Source organism: Somniosus microcephalus, chromosome 11, assembly GCF_052327205.1.
Source record: "Somniosus microcephalus isolate GS21.2 chromosome 11, FLI_Smic_1.0, whole genome shotgun sequence".
Taxonomy (NCBI): Eukaryota; Metazoa; Chordata; class Chondrichthyes; order Squaliformes; family Somniosidae; genus Somniosus; species Somniosus microcephalus.
In genome coordinates this window covers 39,318,740-39,336,401 of record NC_140997.1, presented here as the reverse complement: position 1 = coordinate 39,336,401, position 17,662 = coordinate 39,318,740, and the positions used below count along the sequence as shown (strand labels likewise).

At 42.5% G+C, this 17,662-nt stretch overlaps 1 protein-coding gene across 3 annotated transcripts in view; it reads right to left on the bottom strand.

Moving 5' to 3' along the window:
* Window positions 1–17,662, bottom strand: part of traf7 (TNF receptor-associated factor 7) — a 75,155-nt gene that overhangs the window by 29,202 nt on the left and 28,291 nt on the right. The window contains exons 1-4 of one of the 3 annotated variants that reach the window (XM_086000515.1): window positions 15,466–15,621; window positions 5,694–5,815; window positions 4,190–4,247; window positions 523–614 (exon numbers count right to left, since the gene is read on the bottom strand). In XM_086000515.1, the coding sequence (XP_085856641.1) occupies window positions 523–614; window positions 4,190–4,247; window positions 5,694–5,774 (231 nt within the window). In that variant the 5' untranslated portion in view covers window positions 5,775–5,815; window positions 15,466–15,621. Of the gene's footprint in view, window positions 1–522; window positions 615–4,189; window positions 4,248–5,693; window positions 5,816–9,534; window positions 9,626–15,465; window positions 15,622–17,662 lie in introns of those variants that run through there. The other 2 variants (XM_086000516.1, XM_086000513.1) reach the window with 2 other exon arrangements.

Sequence of the window (17,662 nt, the reverse complement as noted above, 5' to 3'; positions counted from 1 at the left end):
GCAGTGGTGAAGAAAGTAAATAAAATGTTGGGGTGTACAACTAAAAGTGTGACTTTGAAGTCCAAGGTAGAGATGCTGAAGTTGCATCGGGTCCTGATGAGGCTGCATCTGAAGTGCTGTGTTCAGTTTTACCTGGATTACAGGAAGGAAGTAGAAATATTAGAGGAAGTCCAGAGGGATACAAGGCTGATTCCCGAACACAGAGGACTGAGTTATCAGGAAAACTTGTGTACTCTGGGATTTTACTCTCTGGAGAAGAGGGGGAACTTCATAAGAGGTCTTCAAGATTTTCAAGAGGGTGGAAAACTTAGATCCAGTAGAGTTCTTCTATCAGGCATAGGATTTGAGGACAAGGTGATACAGATTAACATTAAGGATGTCAAAAGAAACTAGGAAATTAGGGCAACTATATAAATGAGACAGACAGACAGCGATGGCGATAGAATTCTGAAATATTCTAGTGGGGGGTGATGGAAGAGAAAATTATGGCAGGTTTTTATAAAGGAGCTGTAAAATACATACCATTGCATCGTCCTCATCCCTAGGTGAATAGGTCAGTGTGCTGGAGGAAGACGGAGTCCTCCGATGCTGCTTGAAGGTATTTGTCCCATCAGCTGCGTACCAACAGAACAAAATGAGCTCTCCTCCATTTTAAAATTGTCTAAAGCTAGCACTTCAACATTCTACACAAATCAAATGCCATTTTATTGTTTTTTCTCTCAGAACAAAGCTTGTTAAATGGTGCAAGGCTATTAATAATTTAAATGAATCAATTCGCCATTACGCATGTTTGACCAAGCCGTTTACCATTGGTGAGTTATTTAGAGGTTATAAATCAACCAATTAGCCAGCCACAGAGAAATCTAGCATTTCAATTGCTGATAGCTGAATAGTGATTAATATTTACCATGTACAGCAAGTACAGTCACCGATGCAACCACTGCCAAGGACAGTTGAGAGAGTCCTGACCGAAACTCTCCACAAGCCAACTTGTCAATATTTATTTCAGCAGCCCATCTCCTGGCCCCTTTCAAAGCCCCACTTCTCCAGGTTGAGAGACCTGTTAAAGACCCTCAACTTTATGCTGCTACCCACACTCTACCTATATGGCAGTTCCAATACTGTAGGAAGTAGAGGCAAAGTAAAACCGTTACAGCAGCAAAATGGAGAATGAAGAAAGGGAAGCAAGTGAACACGAGAGAGACTAAAGAAGGTGAAGACAGAGAGACAAAAGTGAGAGATATGAGAAACAGAAATGGAGGGAGAGAGAGAAAACATACAAAAGCAGGGGGGAGGGGAAAGAGGCAGCTACAGGAGCAGAGGAAAGAAAGGTGGAGAGAAATGTGGAAGGAGGGAGCAAGAAAAGGAAACGGAGAGAAAAAGATGGAGAAACAAAAGTGGAAGAGTGAGAAAAGCAAACAAAAGTGGAGGGGGAGAGCGACCATTTTATACACCGCACTACCATTTGCCTTAGCGAAAGGAGTGTGGAGACAGCTGACATATGTTTTGGTCTCGCTCTCTCCTCACAGCCCAGAAAAGTTTAGAATCCTGGAATCAGATAGTTTTGTTGAAAACTAGGAGGTCTCCAGTGTACCCACTACTATTTTGTTGTTGGTTGTGTCTATGACTATAGTATAAATGCAACACATTTCATATGTATGGACTGAAGGCACCTGAAATTAAGTGGGTGAAATTGTTACCCTATTACTGTAATAATGGGTCAATCACAGCAAAATTTGTATCTCTCTCCCTCCCAATTTCTGTGGTGCAGCTGGCTAGGGACTCCTCAATTTTCCTTCGCCCTCAAAAATATCATTGGGTACACTGCCATGATGATAAAATCATTTACTTTCAGTACTTCACCAAACCAATCTACACCAATCAACATTGTGTCGTCACTGATCACACGATGCACACACACAGCACCTATAAAGCCAGATAAATGTCTCATTATTTTTACCAAATGATATATGCCATCAGCAAATCATGCTACTGAAGAGTAAACTAGCAGTGGCCTACTTTAGTGCCAAGACTAACTCTGGGTTTTAGTATATGGTTATACAGTGTAATCATGTCATTATAGGCTGGAATAGGGAACACTGAATAAATCAGAAGCTGACAGCTGAATATTTAGACCAGTTATACTGCACATTGGTCCAGTTTGCATCACTCCAATCGAATGTGCAGCATAACATTTAGGCCGGAATTTTGTCGGCGCTCAGCGGACAGGATGGGTGGCGGGTCAGCTGTTAAATTTAAAATGATTGACAGCGGGTTCAAAATGCGCACACTGGACTTTCCCTGATATCGGGTCTGCCAGCGCTGAGCAGACCAACAGGGGAGGCAATTAAAATTATTAGTGGCTTGTTTATAGCCACTTATCAATGGTTTTTTCCCCAGGTTTTTGGATTTGACGAGTCGCCCGCTGTGCCTAGACCTCGTTTGTGAAGCTGAGGCGGGAGGCCAGTGGCCATTGAATCAGCTGATGAGTTGATAGCTTCAAATGTCAACCCAAAGCTCCCACCTGATTGAGATATGTTCCCTTAACCACTAGCTTCTCTAAACTGCATTTCCACTACAGATTCAGGATGCTGCAAGTCTTTACACACGTCTCCATCCAGTCTGACCTTTACCTCTCCCAACATTGACAGATCGCTTCTGTCATCTCTACTTCACCTGCCATCTATTCCATCAGCATGGGTGCCCTTGAAACTCTCTCACCTTGGTCCGCAGAATCCCACCACAATCAGCCCCAACACCAGCAGCACAAACAACAACACCAACCTTCACCACAATCATCTGATGCCCTCTGTCCTGTACAGCATCAGCACCCGACCACATTGCTGCCCGGGAGGCCAGGAATGGCCTCACCATGGCCACATTTAATTCACTTGATGCTGTACACCCTGGCTGCCATATGATGCGCCAGATTGGCACCACCCCACACCAACAACATAAAGCATCTCTACAATGCCAAGCCATTCCTTTCACACTCATCAGCATTGCAGGGGATACCGTTATGTCTCACCATTCACTGCAACTCACTAAGCCACTTCCAAAGGTGCACACGAATCTGTCCAAGAATGCAAAGTGTTGAAAATAAAGATTTCAATGTTTGACAGCAAAACACCACAAACTTTACATGAACACTGGCTAAAACATCCAAGTTAGTTGGTATGATTGGACTAGAATGCGGGCGAGTGTGAGGGGTGGCTAGTGAGATGGGATGTGATAAAGTAGATAGAGAGGGATGGGTGGAGGTGCAAGATAAGTTGGTGCGGGTAAGGATGTGCAGGAGTAGGGTAGGGAAGTCAGAGTGATGGGGATATGATAAGTGGCACAGCAGGATGAGGTTCAGTGTGGCTTTGCAGTAACGTTTCTTGATCTACTGAGATCATTGAAAGGTTTGTGCCACTGCAGCCGGGTCCTCCTGACAACAACCCTGCTTGTGCCCTCCACTGCAATGTGCAACCAGGCTGCGTTGGTGTCCTGGGGAGGTCTCTTCCGCCCATGGGAAGGGAAGAGGACCTTCCTGCGTGCTGTAATTCCCTCCATAAGCATATGGAGGGAGTCTTGGGAGAACCTGGGTGCAGCCATGCGTCTCTGTGCAGTGCTCGTCAGTGTTTGCAGCACCTCAATGCTGTAGAACACGGACAGCACAAATGTCAAACTAAATTTGGGCATGGTCCCTTTAAGGAAACTGGCTAATGACAAGTCATAAATGACGTCATCAGACCCGCTTCCTTCCATGGGCCGGGAAACTCGCTGGGCGGGCTTAACAAGCCCAATCATCGGTAAGTCATTTCAGAGGCCCGGTTTGAGCCAGCAGCGGGGCCTCCGCCACCGACATCGCCCGCCTCAGACCCGCCGAGGTCAGCAAAATCGTGGCCTTAATATCAGTGGTGAGTGCACCTGAAAAAGTGCTATGGAGTTGTATAGTTCATTTTTTAAAGCTAGAAGTATTAAAAAATCTGGTAACAGTAGAGCTGACTAACTCTGGTCAAGAGCCCAATTCAACAGAGAACCAGGTCCTTCATAGATACTTTGGATGCATGCGCTATACTTTTGATATTTAGTGTTCTACTGTATATGACTCTGGCAGGAATTGGTGGGTTCTCTCAAACTAATCAGATGGCTAAATTTTCACTAAACACACACCTGTTCGATATTCAACAACAGTCATGCTTACCTTTAGTGATGGTAGTGACAGTGGAATACGCTGGACCAAAAGTGGTTTCCATTCTTGTCTGTTTTTGAAAAGAAAAAAGAGCTTAAATTCCTGGGTCTGGGAAAGAGGATGCAGTGGCCGTGCAATCAGGGTGGGTGGGCCAGAATTTCAGGTTGACTTGTTTTTTGTTTCATATGCAGATAAATTCCATCAAAATTGAGGGCGAGCCCCTTCTACCCCATGTGGACATCACCGGAAGAGACAAGACTGGCAGGGTGATGTTATCCATTAGACATCCTGCCAGTTCCGCCCGAGTTGCCGTCCCCCCCGATAATGAATGACCCTGTGCTGGTATTTAGGAATGGGATTGGAGCCGCAGCAAGCTGGCAGCCAGAAGTCTTTCGCCACCGTACTTCCAACAGCAGAGTGGGGTCCTGGGAAATTCAGGCCCATTGGCTATTGTAAAATGGCACAATTTAATACAGCTATTTTAACAACTGTTACGGACTAGTTGGTGATCTCTTCTCTCGTTCCACTGATGAACAAAACGTATAATAAACCAAAACAAAACAGAGTGCTGTATAGAAAACATGTTTCTGAACTGCAACTCCTGCATCTAGTAAATCTTCAAATACATTGCTGCAGGAATGGAGGTTTGCTGGGTGAAAGTCAACATTCTGCTTTTTCTGGCAATATTTTTCACCTCCCCTCTCCAGACGGGATTGATTCTTCACTGGGGTGATTTCTATGTATGAACCAATACCATACCCAAGTGGCCATTATCCATATGCATGTCTTGAGTGAGAGTGTCAGCAGGCTATTCCACTCTTTGGGGGAGAGAGAGAAGACATTTGCTGTCAACACAGATCTCGCTCTCATCCAACATCCATGCACTTTCAGCAGGAACGGGAATCGGAGCCGATTTTCTTCCCCAAGCCAGAAATGCCGATGGCAGCTGCAGCAGTCCTTCTGCTTTCCCGGCTGCAGATCAACTGACAGCCAAAACTGGGATCAACCCGGGAACTTTCTGGTCTGTATGGCTCAGCTAAACTTACTGGGTCACTGGGAGTCTTCACAGGCCCTCTAAGTTATAGTTCCCCTGTTTTCCCATTGGGTTTCACTATCCCACACTATATCCCCAAGTAAGATTTGCCCTCTTCCCATTCCTCTTGCAATGCCCACACAAACTGGTTATTGAGAAGGGCCTGGCAGTACCCAAGAGAGGACCCACCCTCCAATTCTCTATTCTTCCTGCACAGCATCTGACCTCCACGTGGCACCCCCCACAGTGACATTTCTGAAATTAGAAATTTATCAGCTTTAAGAGAATGCAGGCTTGAAGCCATGTCCCAGCATATTGTGGCGCATTCACTCCTCATTACAAACTTTTAGTGCACGATGTTGTATTTTTTCAATTTGCTCTGCTTTCAAACAATTTCAGAAAACACTCAAAAAAAATTGTGGCTTCAGAACAGTAATGTACAGAGTTCTAAATTCTTGGTTTTAGCTCATACGTGATACTTACAATGCTTGTATTGTCTACAGTGGGTATGTCTATTGCACCTCCAGAGAAACAGTTGTAGCGATTGCTCTTGGTTGAGGTCATAATCTAGAACAGCCGCCGGTCTTCTAATTTAAGTCCATCCCCTATTATTGGAAAAAGAAATTGATGAACACCAATGTCTATATTACATATATCTGAACAGTGATAAATTCTTTGACGACATGAAGTAGTGACCTGACATTTTCAGTTTGAGTAGAATGCTCAGGAAACAAAAATGTGAGCCAGAAATCACTGAAAACAATGTAGGGACATCAATTATGTACAAATATAAAAATTATGGAAAATTACTCTGTAGAACAACATACTGTTTTGAACTAGTCTGCCAATGATGCAATTTGTTTGCTATGTGCCAAATTACAATAGACTGAAAAAAATCAATAGTAAATCAGAAGAATTCTAAACAGTAGCCCTCCACATCATAGCGTAGCCCTCCAGACTACATCAAATGTTAAAATGTTTACAGTTCCCGCTCAACACCGAAACCATATATAGTAATAGTACCCGATCTATTACCTCCAGCAAATTATTTCATTGTAGTTTTGTGACACTTATGTCTAATCCAATGCTCTCAAAATGTAATTTGCCATAATTTCGTTACCAGCAAGAGTGGTCAAAATGCAGCCTTTCGCTTTTTTTGCGTTCTATGGTAGCCCAGCAACCCAGGGGTTAAGAGTTAAAATCCTACAATAACAAGTCGAGAAATTGAATTAAATCTGGTCAGTTGTGGGCTTGCACCAGAAAAGAGTCATAAAAGGCGGCCAGATTGTCATCAAATCCCACCTGATTCACTAATGTCCTTCAGAGAAGGGAAGGGACGGGAACTTGATATACGTGACCTTAAAGCCCTCAGAGCAACTTAGGATGGGCAATAAATATTGCCTTGCCAGTGTTGCCCACATCCAAAGAACAAATAAAAATGGAGATGATGATTCAATTTCTGGTTTTGGGGTAGGAAGGGCACGAATAGCACTGTGAAACACACTAAACATGGGAATTAAGTGTACATAAGAACATAAAAATTAGGAGCCGGAGTAGGCCATACGGCCCTTCGAGCCTGCTCCACCATTCAATAAGATCATGGCTGATCTACGACCTCAACTTCACTTTCCCGCCTGATCCCCATATCACTCGATTTCCCAAGAGTTCAAAAATCTATCTCAGCCTTGAATATACTCAACAACTCTGCAATCACAGCCCTTTGGGGTAGAGAATTCCAAAGATTCACAACCCTCAGTGAAGAAATTCCTCCTCATCTCAATTCTAAATGGCCGACCCTTTATCCTGACACTCCAGCTAGGGGAAACAACCTTTTAGCACCTACCCTGTCAATCCCCCTCAGAATCTTACATATGTTTCAATGAGATCACCTCTCATTCTAATATTGCATCAGAATCTTTTCCAGTGGACAGCAAAATTTTAAGTACTAACCCAAGCTACCTCTTTTTAGAAAATAATTTGTATTGTTTGTGTTTCAATATTTTGAATCATTTATCTGCCAAGCCTTTTTGATATTGTGGTTCTATATTTACTAATCTTGTCAACTTGGGTGTTTAAGCCAGAACTTACATTCATTAAGAAGATTTAAACGCCAGAATTGTCTACTTGAAACTTAAATGCCCTAATTTGTAGATTAAGGTAGTATATACGAACATACGAATTAGGAGCAGGAGTAGGCCACTCGGCCCCTCGATATGAATCTACGTTTGTTATTCCTAAAAGATCTGCAGATAGCAGTTTTAGGTTATCACTTAACATGCCACCTTTTCAAAACCCACCTGATGTGTTTGGATTAGTTCAATTCCATTAATGAAGGTGGGCTGCCTTCAGTTGACACCAAGTCATTTATAGCACCATCCAGTTATGAAGTCTAGACCGCAGTTAGTTATCATTTAAAATTAAAACTATACTTTTGCAAAAGGATCAAATGCAGGGAATCAATTCAGGATGAGTGTGAAGCACAAACTCTACAGCCTCCTGGACTATAAAGTTAGACTAAACCTAGTGGATTGTTACGTTAAGTTAGCCTGCCTGCCTTGCGTCATTGATGAGGTGTCAGCTCCACGGAGTTGGTGGCCCTTGGCCTTAAGGAAAGGAAGACAGGAAATGTACTGAGGAAACAGCAGGAATGGGAGACCATGAGCGAATTGGCGAGGACATAGGCGGCAGGCCAAATGTGGCAGTGCTGTTGTGATGGGTGGAGGGCTTCAGGAGAAAAATTAAATATCTGGGAAGCCAGCAGGAAATTGGAAAATACATCAGCGCAAACTAGACAGGCCCAATGCCCTGTTTCTGTGTTATAATATTCTGTGATGCAAGTAAAAGATTGAAATTCCCGAGTTTTTTTGATTTACTAATGAATACAAGAAATAAACTCAGTACAAATTACTTTCTGCAAAACTATCTAATGCACTGGGCATGGTTTGCTTCCAGCTAATCTGAACGGAATGCTTTAAGTAGCTTTTCTGAAGACATGTCGTGCACAATGACTTCTAACTTGGTGCCTTTGTTACAATGAAAAGTAATTAAAATGATGAAGATACACAGCATTCAGAGCATTCAATGCTGACGCATTTCATCTAGATCAGCATTCTTCATTTGAGAGCCTAGGCAGTGAGGCTCGGCTGGTTATATAGTCAGGGTGTTGAAGGCTGGGCTCCAGATCGCTGAACCTGAACTCACCCTACGTCCACACACATACACTTTCCAGTGGAGGTCACTAGATGGCAATCAGACACAGGTTATCCAAAAGAACACTATTCTTTAACTAAAATCCAACTGATCAGACTTACTGTTGGGTTATAGAACACATACAGGTCTCCTTTGAGAATTGGGAGTTATTTTGTGCTGGCAAAGTCTCGAGTCTATTTATATTGCTAGTGTGCCAAAGATAGCCCAGCTAAAAATCAGCACCTTGTGGTTTTATTGGGAGTTGCAGACAGCAAACAGCACTAAAACTGGTGGCTGTCAGCTATGCCACCAACAGCAGCACCACCACTGCCTGCAGTATAAACCCATGCAGTCTGAACAACCAAGGCAAAGAGATCATATAAACGCAGTTGCTACAAGACGGAAGGAATTTAACTGGCTTTGAAAAGGTTTTAAAAACTGTGACTGGCCCAAACTACTGCTGCGAACATATGTGCAGTTGTTTCTCAAAAACTATTTTGAATTGCGGCAAAATAAATGGGCTGACAGCGAAAGTGAAACCTGGGTGCCAGGTGCAGCCCTTTCCTTCCATTCTGCTGCAGCAGACTCCACAATATAAATGAGCTATTAGTATCATTCTGAAGATTACACAGTACTGTACTGTGTAGATCACGTGTCAGCGTGAGGGTGCAAGTAAATTGAGACACATTTCTATGCACAAAGGCTGTAATGCAGTCAAACGTTATTATTTGGTGGTGAACTGTTTAAACCATATATATTAACTAAGTATGCTTTTAAAGGTCATCCTGATTTTTGTGGCAGAGTTTGGTCTCTTTGGCTGGTGGGGGTGGTGGGGGGGGGGGGGGGGGGGAGAGAGAAAAGAGAGGGGCACCATGGAATAGAGACAAAAACAGCTCTGATGTTCTTCTGAAAGTTAAATTTGATCCCAGAGAGACCAGTGAACAAGGTAGCTATCTGAATAAAGAGAAATAAACTGGGGGCAGAGGTGTTCTTGCACGCTAGGAATTGGAGTTCAGATTAAAAGAGATATGTTTCAGCCCACCAACTGCAGCCTGGCCCGATAAGAAGTGCAATTCAGTACTAAAATCAAACTGACCTGCATTTGCACTATCCAAGGATGGCAGGGATGATTTACCTTTGACTAGTAGTGTGATTAATTTACAGTGCTTCCTAGATGCTTCTGATCTACAGCGAACAAGCATTAATACTGCGGTGACAGGATTCGGCGTCTTGTGCCAAGATAAAAGGAATAAAATTAAAAATGTAATATTAACCAAAGAATTTTTTTCCATTCACAATTCTAATGAGATCAGCTTCGTTAGCAAGTTTAAACATCCATATAATTTCAAGATTTGCATCTAGTGGGCAACCACCATGCGATACATTGAAGGCATCACACACATCAAAACTGTCGCACTTCAGGGTGTCACATCTGTAAGGCAGACAAATTTCAGACTGGTAATTTAGCAAATAAGTGCTCATTTCAGCTAAATGTCCATTGACTAAATGTGCACAAAGCAATTTGATTCAATTGGTAACTGTCAATGAAGAATGAGTAGGCAGGAGAAGAGTGAGCAATCCAAGTAGGTCATTTTTTCCCCAAAGCTAACAATCACTAAGCAGCAAATAACAGCAGAGCGAACAAATTGCTCAAGTAATTTCCTCAGACAGTTTTGTCTGCCATTTTTCTTCACTCAAATGAGAGCATTTGGCTACAAATAACATAAGTAAAAAGTTAAACTGCAGAAAAAAACCTTTACCCTGGTTAATTAATGCGAGAAACACCTCCAGGAAGTTACCCCTCCCGATAAGGGCAGCACGGTGGCATAGTGGTTAGCACTGTTGCCTCACAGCGCCAGGGACCCGGGTTTGAATCCGGCCTCGGGCGACTGTCTGTGTGGAGTTTGCACATTCTCCCCGTGTTTGCGTGGGTTTTCTCCGGGTGCTCCGGTTTCCTCCCACAGTCCAAAGATGTGCGGGTTAGGTTGATTGGCTATGATAAATTGACCCTTAGTGTTAGGGGGATTAAATACGTGGGGTTATGGGGATAGGGTGGGATAGGTGTTGGTGTAGGGGTTACGGGGATCGGGTGGGATATGTGTCGGTGCAGGCTCGATGGGCTGAAATGGCCTCTATCTGCACTGTGGGGTTTCTGTGATAAGTCTACCCTTCTACGATAGCAAAATACTGCAGATGCCGGAAATCCGAAATAACAACAGAAAATGCTGGAAAAACTCAGCAGGCCAGGTAACATCCGTGGAGAGAAATTAGAGTCAACGTTTTGGGTCAAAACCCTTTATCAAGACTAAAGAGGCACAGGGAATGAAATAGATTAAGTCTGGAGCTCGAGTTGAAAATTTCACCCGAGCCTGGGTGCTGGAATTCCCAGCTGATGACAAGTGTGTGCGAGCTGCACCGTTCGAGTTTCACCCTGTTCCTGTGTAACTACAATACCCACAGTGTACATGACAACCTAGGTCACATGACTGAGGAGTTCTCATTTGCATGTGGCAGTTTCTTTTTGTTTAAATAACTAGCTTGGTGACACGGTTCACTTTGGATTAGTCAGCTTTGTTCCACACAGAAAGTGAAATATTGGAGCTTTCGAGAAAAAAGTGCAAAACATCTGTAAAAGCAACAGGAATAAATAGCACATGGCACAGCAAAACCTGGTTTAAAAAAGTTCAAACTAAAGAAACATTGCTGCAACACTATAGTCCTCTAGCACTGCAGAGTATCAACTCCAGAGAAATACCAAATACTTATTAAATATATAGAAATTATACCACATGCTTAAAATGATTAATAAGGTCCTTACAGAAAATGATTTTGTTCAAAGCCACAAGCAGCTTATAACAGTAAAAATTAAGACATGGTAAGACAACATAATGCAAAAAGTGATCCTCATCAGAGACACTTCAATATACAAATGTATCTGATGTAGAGTCTGCCTTTTGCATGGCTCCCTATTCGTGGACGGCATGGTTAAAATCAGTAACTCGCCCAGCGGAAGATCATTTTTCACTCAATGGCGCAGCATGTCAGGGCTGAATACTTGGACCATTCTGTCTGCCCATTGTCAAATGCTTTTTAACCACATTGAATGTTCAGATCACATTCCTTTATCATCCTATAAGTGAGAGATGTATTCAGTACATTAAAAAAAATAAAACTTTGTAAAAGGTTATCCTGAACGACCTTCCCTTAACTTTGAGGTCTGTTCAGTGCCTTGCTGACAGTCTGACTGAGATCAGAAATACACCGTGTGACAAAATCACACTATACCAACTTACTGTGCTACTCCTAATTCTATAGCCTAATGTTTATGCACTTTTCCTTCACTCCTTTAGTTTGAGAGCTCTTCACACTTGGCACCATTTCCCAAATAAGAGATAAGGAAACCAAATTAAAATAACTGTTTGAGGTACATCTTCTGCCCTGTAAAACGAGCTTCCAACCCTTTGCCCGTACTGCTGTGTAACCAACAGTGAAACAGAAACATTGTATCTTTTTACATAATAAAGTAACTTAGCTAGTAACACCTATTCAAAAAGAATTCTACTTGCAATGCAACAATATTGACAAATACATATATTAAAGGCATCATTCGGTGTGCGGTCCCTTTAAGTGGCTGCGCGGCCCATTCAAATTTTCATGCATGCGCGATGCCTCCTGTTTAAAAGCCAGTAAGTGGCCTGCGCGGAAACTCCAGACCATTGCGTGGCCGCGCAGCTTAACAGGATGTGGACTTGCTTAACGGCCAAGAAAGTAATTGGATCCCTAGCATGATTAAAGAGCCAATATTGAAAACACCTCGGCGAGATAAAACGTTCAAATGTCAACAAGAACCATACAAAAAGATTCTAAACATGCTTCTGTGCCCATCAGTTTGAGTACAGACACTATACAATTTTGTCCACTTGCTTACCAACTTGTTTTGCTGTCTAGTTGTTAATTTAAGCTTGCTGTTCGTCCCTTGAGCACCAAGCTCCCCCCACCCCCACGCCCACCCACATGTGTAATCTGCATTAATTTCACACGCATGGATACAGTCACTTGTACACACATTATATGAGTAATTAACTTTTAAAGAAAATCCCTAGTCTGATCTTAGCTTACCCTTGTTGCTACATTTTTTAATCAAATAAGACCCATCACTCAATTTCATTTCAAAATGCAGAACCTAGGATTCGGATCAAACTCTAGTTCCTGTTATACAGAAAAAGAGGAATAAAATGAAATAGTTCAAAATCCAAGAACGTGTTCTACCCTTTAAACAGCAATGTGCATCATTTTGAGTAATGGGTAAAATGGATCAATTACAGCTACACTACTCAATGCTATAAAATGGCACACTCTGAAAAGTCAAATACAGGAAACTCTTTGGTATCCAGCACTGACGGGACCGGGATGGTGCCGGTTGATTAAAAATTCTGGATGATGGAGAGGGTTATCTACCAAGGCTATTTTTAACAAACAAAGAGTCAGACTCCTGTTATTGAGGTGTTCGGACTTCTGACAGTGCCAAGAAGCCGAGTAGTGGCAATTTGGAGAACTACCCACACTGACTAACTCAGCCACCGCGGGAGACTCGGACTCGGCAACTTTTCCGGTTATTGAAGTGTTTTTGGAGTATGAATTTTGCCGGTTAATAGAGAATTTCGGATATTTTAGGTGCCGTTTAAACGAGAGCTTCCTGTACTGTACTTGGATATGAAACAGGTGGTGTAAGGTAATATCAGCAAATCAGTACCATTCTTTAAAAAAAATCTTCTTGGGCCTTTGCAAACAAAACGGTGCCACTCACTGATCAGATATCACATTTGGGCCATTCAGCTACTCTCTTATGGAAGGAAGCAAAATAGCACGTGGGTCAGGTGGGAAAGTGGATAAAGCTGGATGGAGGCAGAATTCACCCCCACTTCCTGCTTTTGTAAACATTGGGATCCTCTTCAAAATATCTTTACATAACTTTTGTTTTTGCTTTTTTTTTGGCAGGGAGTTGAAAACATAAGTAACTGAAAGGTGGAAAAGGTAGCATCTGGTTAACAAGACCATTTTTTTTCTATTTCCCTGATTGAAACGGCCAATTTTAAAAGACAATTATCAGCAGATTCTTGTATGGATTCCAGCCTATTGTAGATTAAAAGTGCAGCAAACACATTTCACTAAAGACCCTAACAGCTGACCAAGAGATTCTTCATCCCTTCAATCTTGGCTGAATTCAAACTGAAGTCCCAGAGGTGAATCACTTATAGACTATTGCACCACCCAGTGAGATAAATTAAATATTTTCAAACCAACAAAAGCAATGAACAATTACATGTTGCAATCTACAGCGCACACCCTTGAGAATCCTCCCTCTGCATTAAGGGCATTTATTTCATTCTGATTACTGGAGAGCAGCCTTTCTGTGCCGGCTCCCTAAAATCACCCAATTTATTCCGGCGGCAGAAATGTAGACCCACATCTTTAGAGGGTCCGTAACTCAGGTACCAGGATAAGGGAGACAGATATAGAAAGGTTAACAAGGGGAGCCGACATATTGTTGCATTCTCCCGCAATCTGAATTTAACAAGTGCTAATGTAAAAGCACCTTATTTGAACGTGCAGATGCACAGAAACATTTAAATGAGTAGATCATACATTATATATATCACACACACAAATATGCATGTTAAAAATGCAAACATATGCATTACACACAAAAAAGGAACAGCAGAATTGCAGTATTAAAAAGAACATTAAAACTACTCTAGGTCAGTTTCTGCACACACCAGGCAATGAAGGTTTATTGTAAAATGCATCACTTTCCTTTCAAGTGACAGAAAACACTATTTACCTTGTACTGTCAAAATAATAAAGTTTGTTTAAAAACAATTGAACAAGGAGGGCGAAAATTGGAACTTTTAGTCTTCTCCTTCCACAGAGTAAAATCTGCCCATCACTAATTCTTTTGTAATTATTCAATCACAGTGAAAGCAGTGAAAAGTTTCTTCCTTACTCCCAAAGATAGTCCAGAAAAGCAGTGCTTTTTAAACTTTTCTGCGTGGAGGACCTGACATTCTCCCAGGGGCCCCCATGTCCTAACCTCTGAAATACACTGGCAGCAACCCAAAGGAAACAGTGTTATCACTACAAACATTTTTCGTTAATACAATATAGCAACAGAAGTAATGCACTAGTAAGTTGACAGATACAAAAAAACAGAAACCTGAGGGCCTCATGGATATTGTAGCTCAGGCTCACCGATTGACAACTGTTCAAATCTGCCCATTTGATACCCAAATCCCCATGGTCTCAGCACTGGAACCATTTTTTTTTTGGCTTACTATATCAGTTTTCTACTCTAACCCTCAATTCCTTAGTCAGAATTCCAAAATTCTGGTTAAAATCAAAAAAAGGGGGCAAAATAACAAAACACAGCAGCAAATTAAATGGATCGAGTCTGCTCCAAAGTAATGCAAAACTGAATTAAACTAAATGATGGGATACAATTAATTCACATGTCTACAGTGTGGGAAAATGACCTCAGTCTTTATCCAATTGTTCAGAATGAATAGCAAGCATGAGGTTCACGTTGATGGGGGTCAAAGAATACCAGATTTAGAAACATTTGAAATGAATGGCACACATTTCAGATCCCACACAAGTCCAGCAATAACATTCAATTTTACCCTAAATTATAATGCCCGATTTCTGAAGAAAGTAAAAGTAGAAAACTTCAAGCATGTTGTTGGGCTAATCAGGCTGGATTTGAAAAAGAAAACGGCTAAGAAGCTTTCCAGGCTGTTTCCCTTTGGGTAGTGCAGGCTGATGCAACATTGAAAAAAAAGACAGAAAAAGCTGTAAACAAGTCAACCCGCTGGAGAACATAGTAGCATAATCAACCGATTACAAATTAAAATATTTTTTCAAATGCAGATATATATTTTTAAAGATGCAGTACTGGATTTGATTTCCCTGAACAAAAGCCTGTCTTGCTCAAGAGTTCCTAAATCAATACTCAGATTCTCTGAATCGCTCTTTTGCAACACAAACCAGCACATGAACAAAACCACATTACCTGCAGCACAGAAAGCCACTTGATGTATGTAAAAAACAAATACAACAATGTAATTTTAAGCAAATGGAGAGGAAAACGTTTTAACTGCAAAGTAATGTCTTCTTCCAGTCTTCTGCTGGTTTCGCAAACAGTCAGCTTGGCAATGATGTAAACAGAAAGGCATGTGTCTGATAGAATGATATGCAAATAAAGCTGGAAAAACCCAGACTTGAGCCAATAGAGTTGTTTGGCAGGCATAAAAGGTTACACCACTTGTTGGCTTGACGTCACAGGATCACAGAAACTCGAGAGCTGAATGTACAGTGCAAATGACTAACAGAAGGAGGCCAAACCTACATAAAAACACTGTTGTCAGGGACAGTAACAAAACAGGCGCGCACAAAAAAGTTGTCTGCAGAGGGAAAATAAATTCAAGTCAGTTAATTCAATACTAAAATATAGCCCCACGGTGACTCATGTGCATTGCACACAATATATTCCAGATATAGAGTCACAATACCAAAATCTCAACCATCCCTAGTACAGTAACACAAAGAATGTGAAGCAAAGCTGCAGAACTAATTTCTAAAGAAGATAAATTACTCATTAACATGTAATAAACAGAGTAGCATACTGGGGCAGGATAAGAACAGGAAACAGTTTCCTGAGAGTACTGATCCCCTGAGCAGTGGGTAATCCTTATTATGCAAAGAAAAAAATGTTTAGTCATTCCTCCCCGCACCCCCCTCATCTTTTGCTGGTACCGAACCTTCAAATTACCACCAGTTTGCTACACCTAGACCAATATATTTAGCAATAGATTAGAAAAGGTCTAGAGTGTAACCGCATTGCCCCCACACCATTAATCTTACTGTTTGAGCTTCAGATAAACCATCGACAAGAATTAGCTCTTTTGTTTATAGACCAATGTTAACAGACCAATGTTTTTTTAAACCACAGATCAGCAATTCGGACCAGCAACTGAACTTGATGTCGATTTGTTCTGCAGCTTAATTTTTAGCCTGAGTATCCTTGACAGTATTTGAAAACTCCAGTGCAACTAAAACAATTCTATTCTCTCACACTGGGCTTTAAATGCAGACAAAAGTCTACTCTCTGAGCACTATAAATGTCTTAAGTGAAGAAAATCTGAAGAGTCTCAACCCAGCATTGCATCCACATGACAAAACCATAACCTGGCACTAACTGGCAACCTGTCTCAGAGAAATCACAAGTTTGGGAAATGAAGACATTTTCACTTAGCAGTCGGTGGTGTTTTTCTGGGTTCGGCTTAAAGTATATTGTTAGGCAAAATAAAAGAAAATTTGAGGCATTTTTGTATTTCTGTAGCAGAAATGTTGGCCTTTATTTCTGCTGCTATGTATGCAATAGGTGACATTTACACAATTATAATGCTTTTAAGGTTCCGTGATTCAGAAAACAGCTTATGCTGTGAATTACAGGAAACTCTTTTTTATCCGGCACCGACGGGACCGGCGTGGTGCCGGTTGATCAAAAAGTCCGGATTACAGAGAGGTATACTTACCAAGGTACGAGAGCCCCGTACACGGCCACAGGTGCAGGAGTCCCGGTTACACGGCCACAGATCCAGGAACCCCGGTTACACGGCCACAGATCCAGGAACCCCGGTTACACGGCCACAGATCCAGGAACCCCGGTTACACGGCCACAGGTGCAGGAGTCCCGGTTACACGGCCACAGATCCAGGAACCCCGGTTACACGGCCACAGATCCAGGAACCCCGGTTACACAGCCACAGATCCAGGAACCCCAGTTACACGGCCACAGGTGCAGGAGTCCCGGTTACACGGCCACAGATCCAGGAACCCCGGTTACACGGCCACAGATCCAGGAACCCCGGTTACACGGCCACAGATCCAGGAACCCCGGTTACACGGCCACAGATCCAGGAACCCCGGTTACACGGCCACAGATCCAGGAACCCCGGTTACACGGCCACAGATCCAGGAACCCCGGTTACACGACCACAGGTGCAGGAACCCCGGTTACACGGCCACAGATCCAGGAACCCCAGTTACACGGCCACAGGTGCAGGAGTCCCGGTTACACGGCCACAGATCCAGAAACCCCGGTTACACGGCCACAGATCCAGGAACCCCGGTTACACGGCCACAGATCCAGGAGTCCCTGTTGCACGGCCACAGATCCAGGAGTCCCTGTTGCACGGCCACAGGTG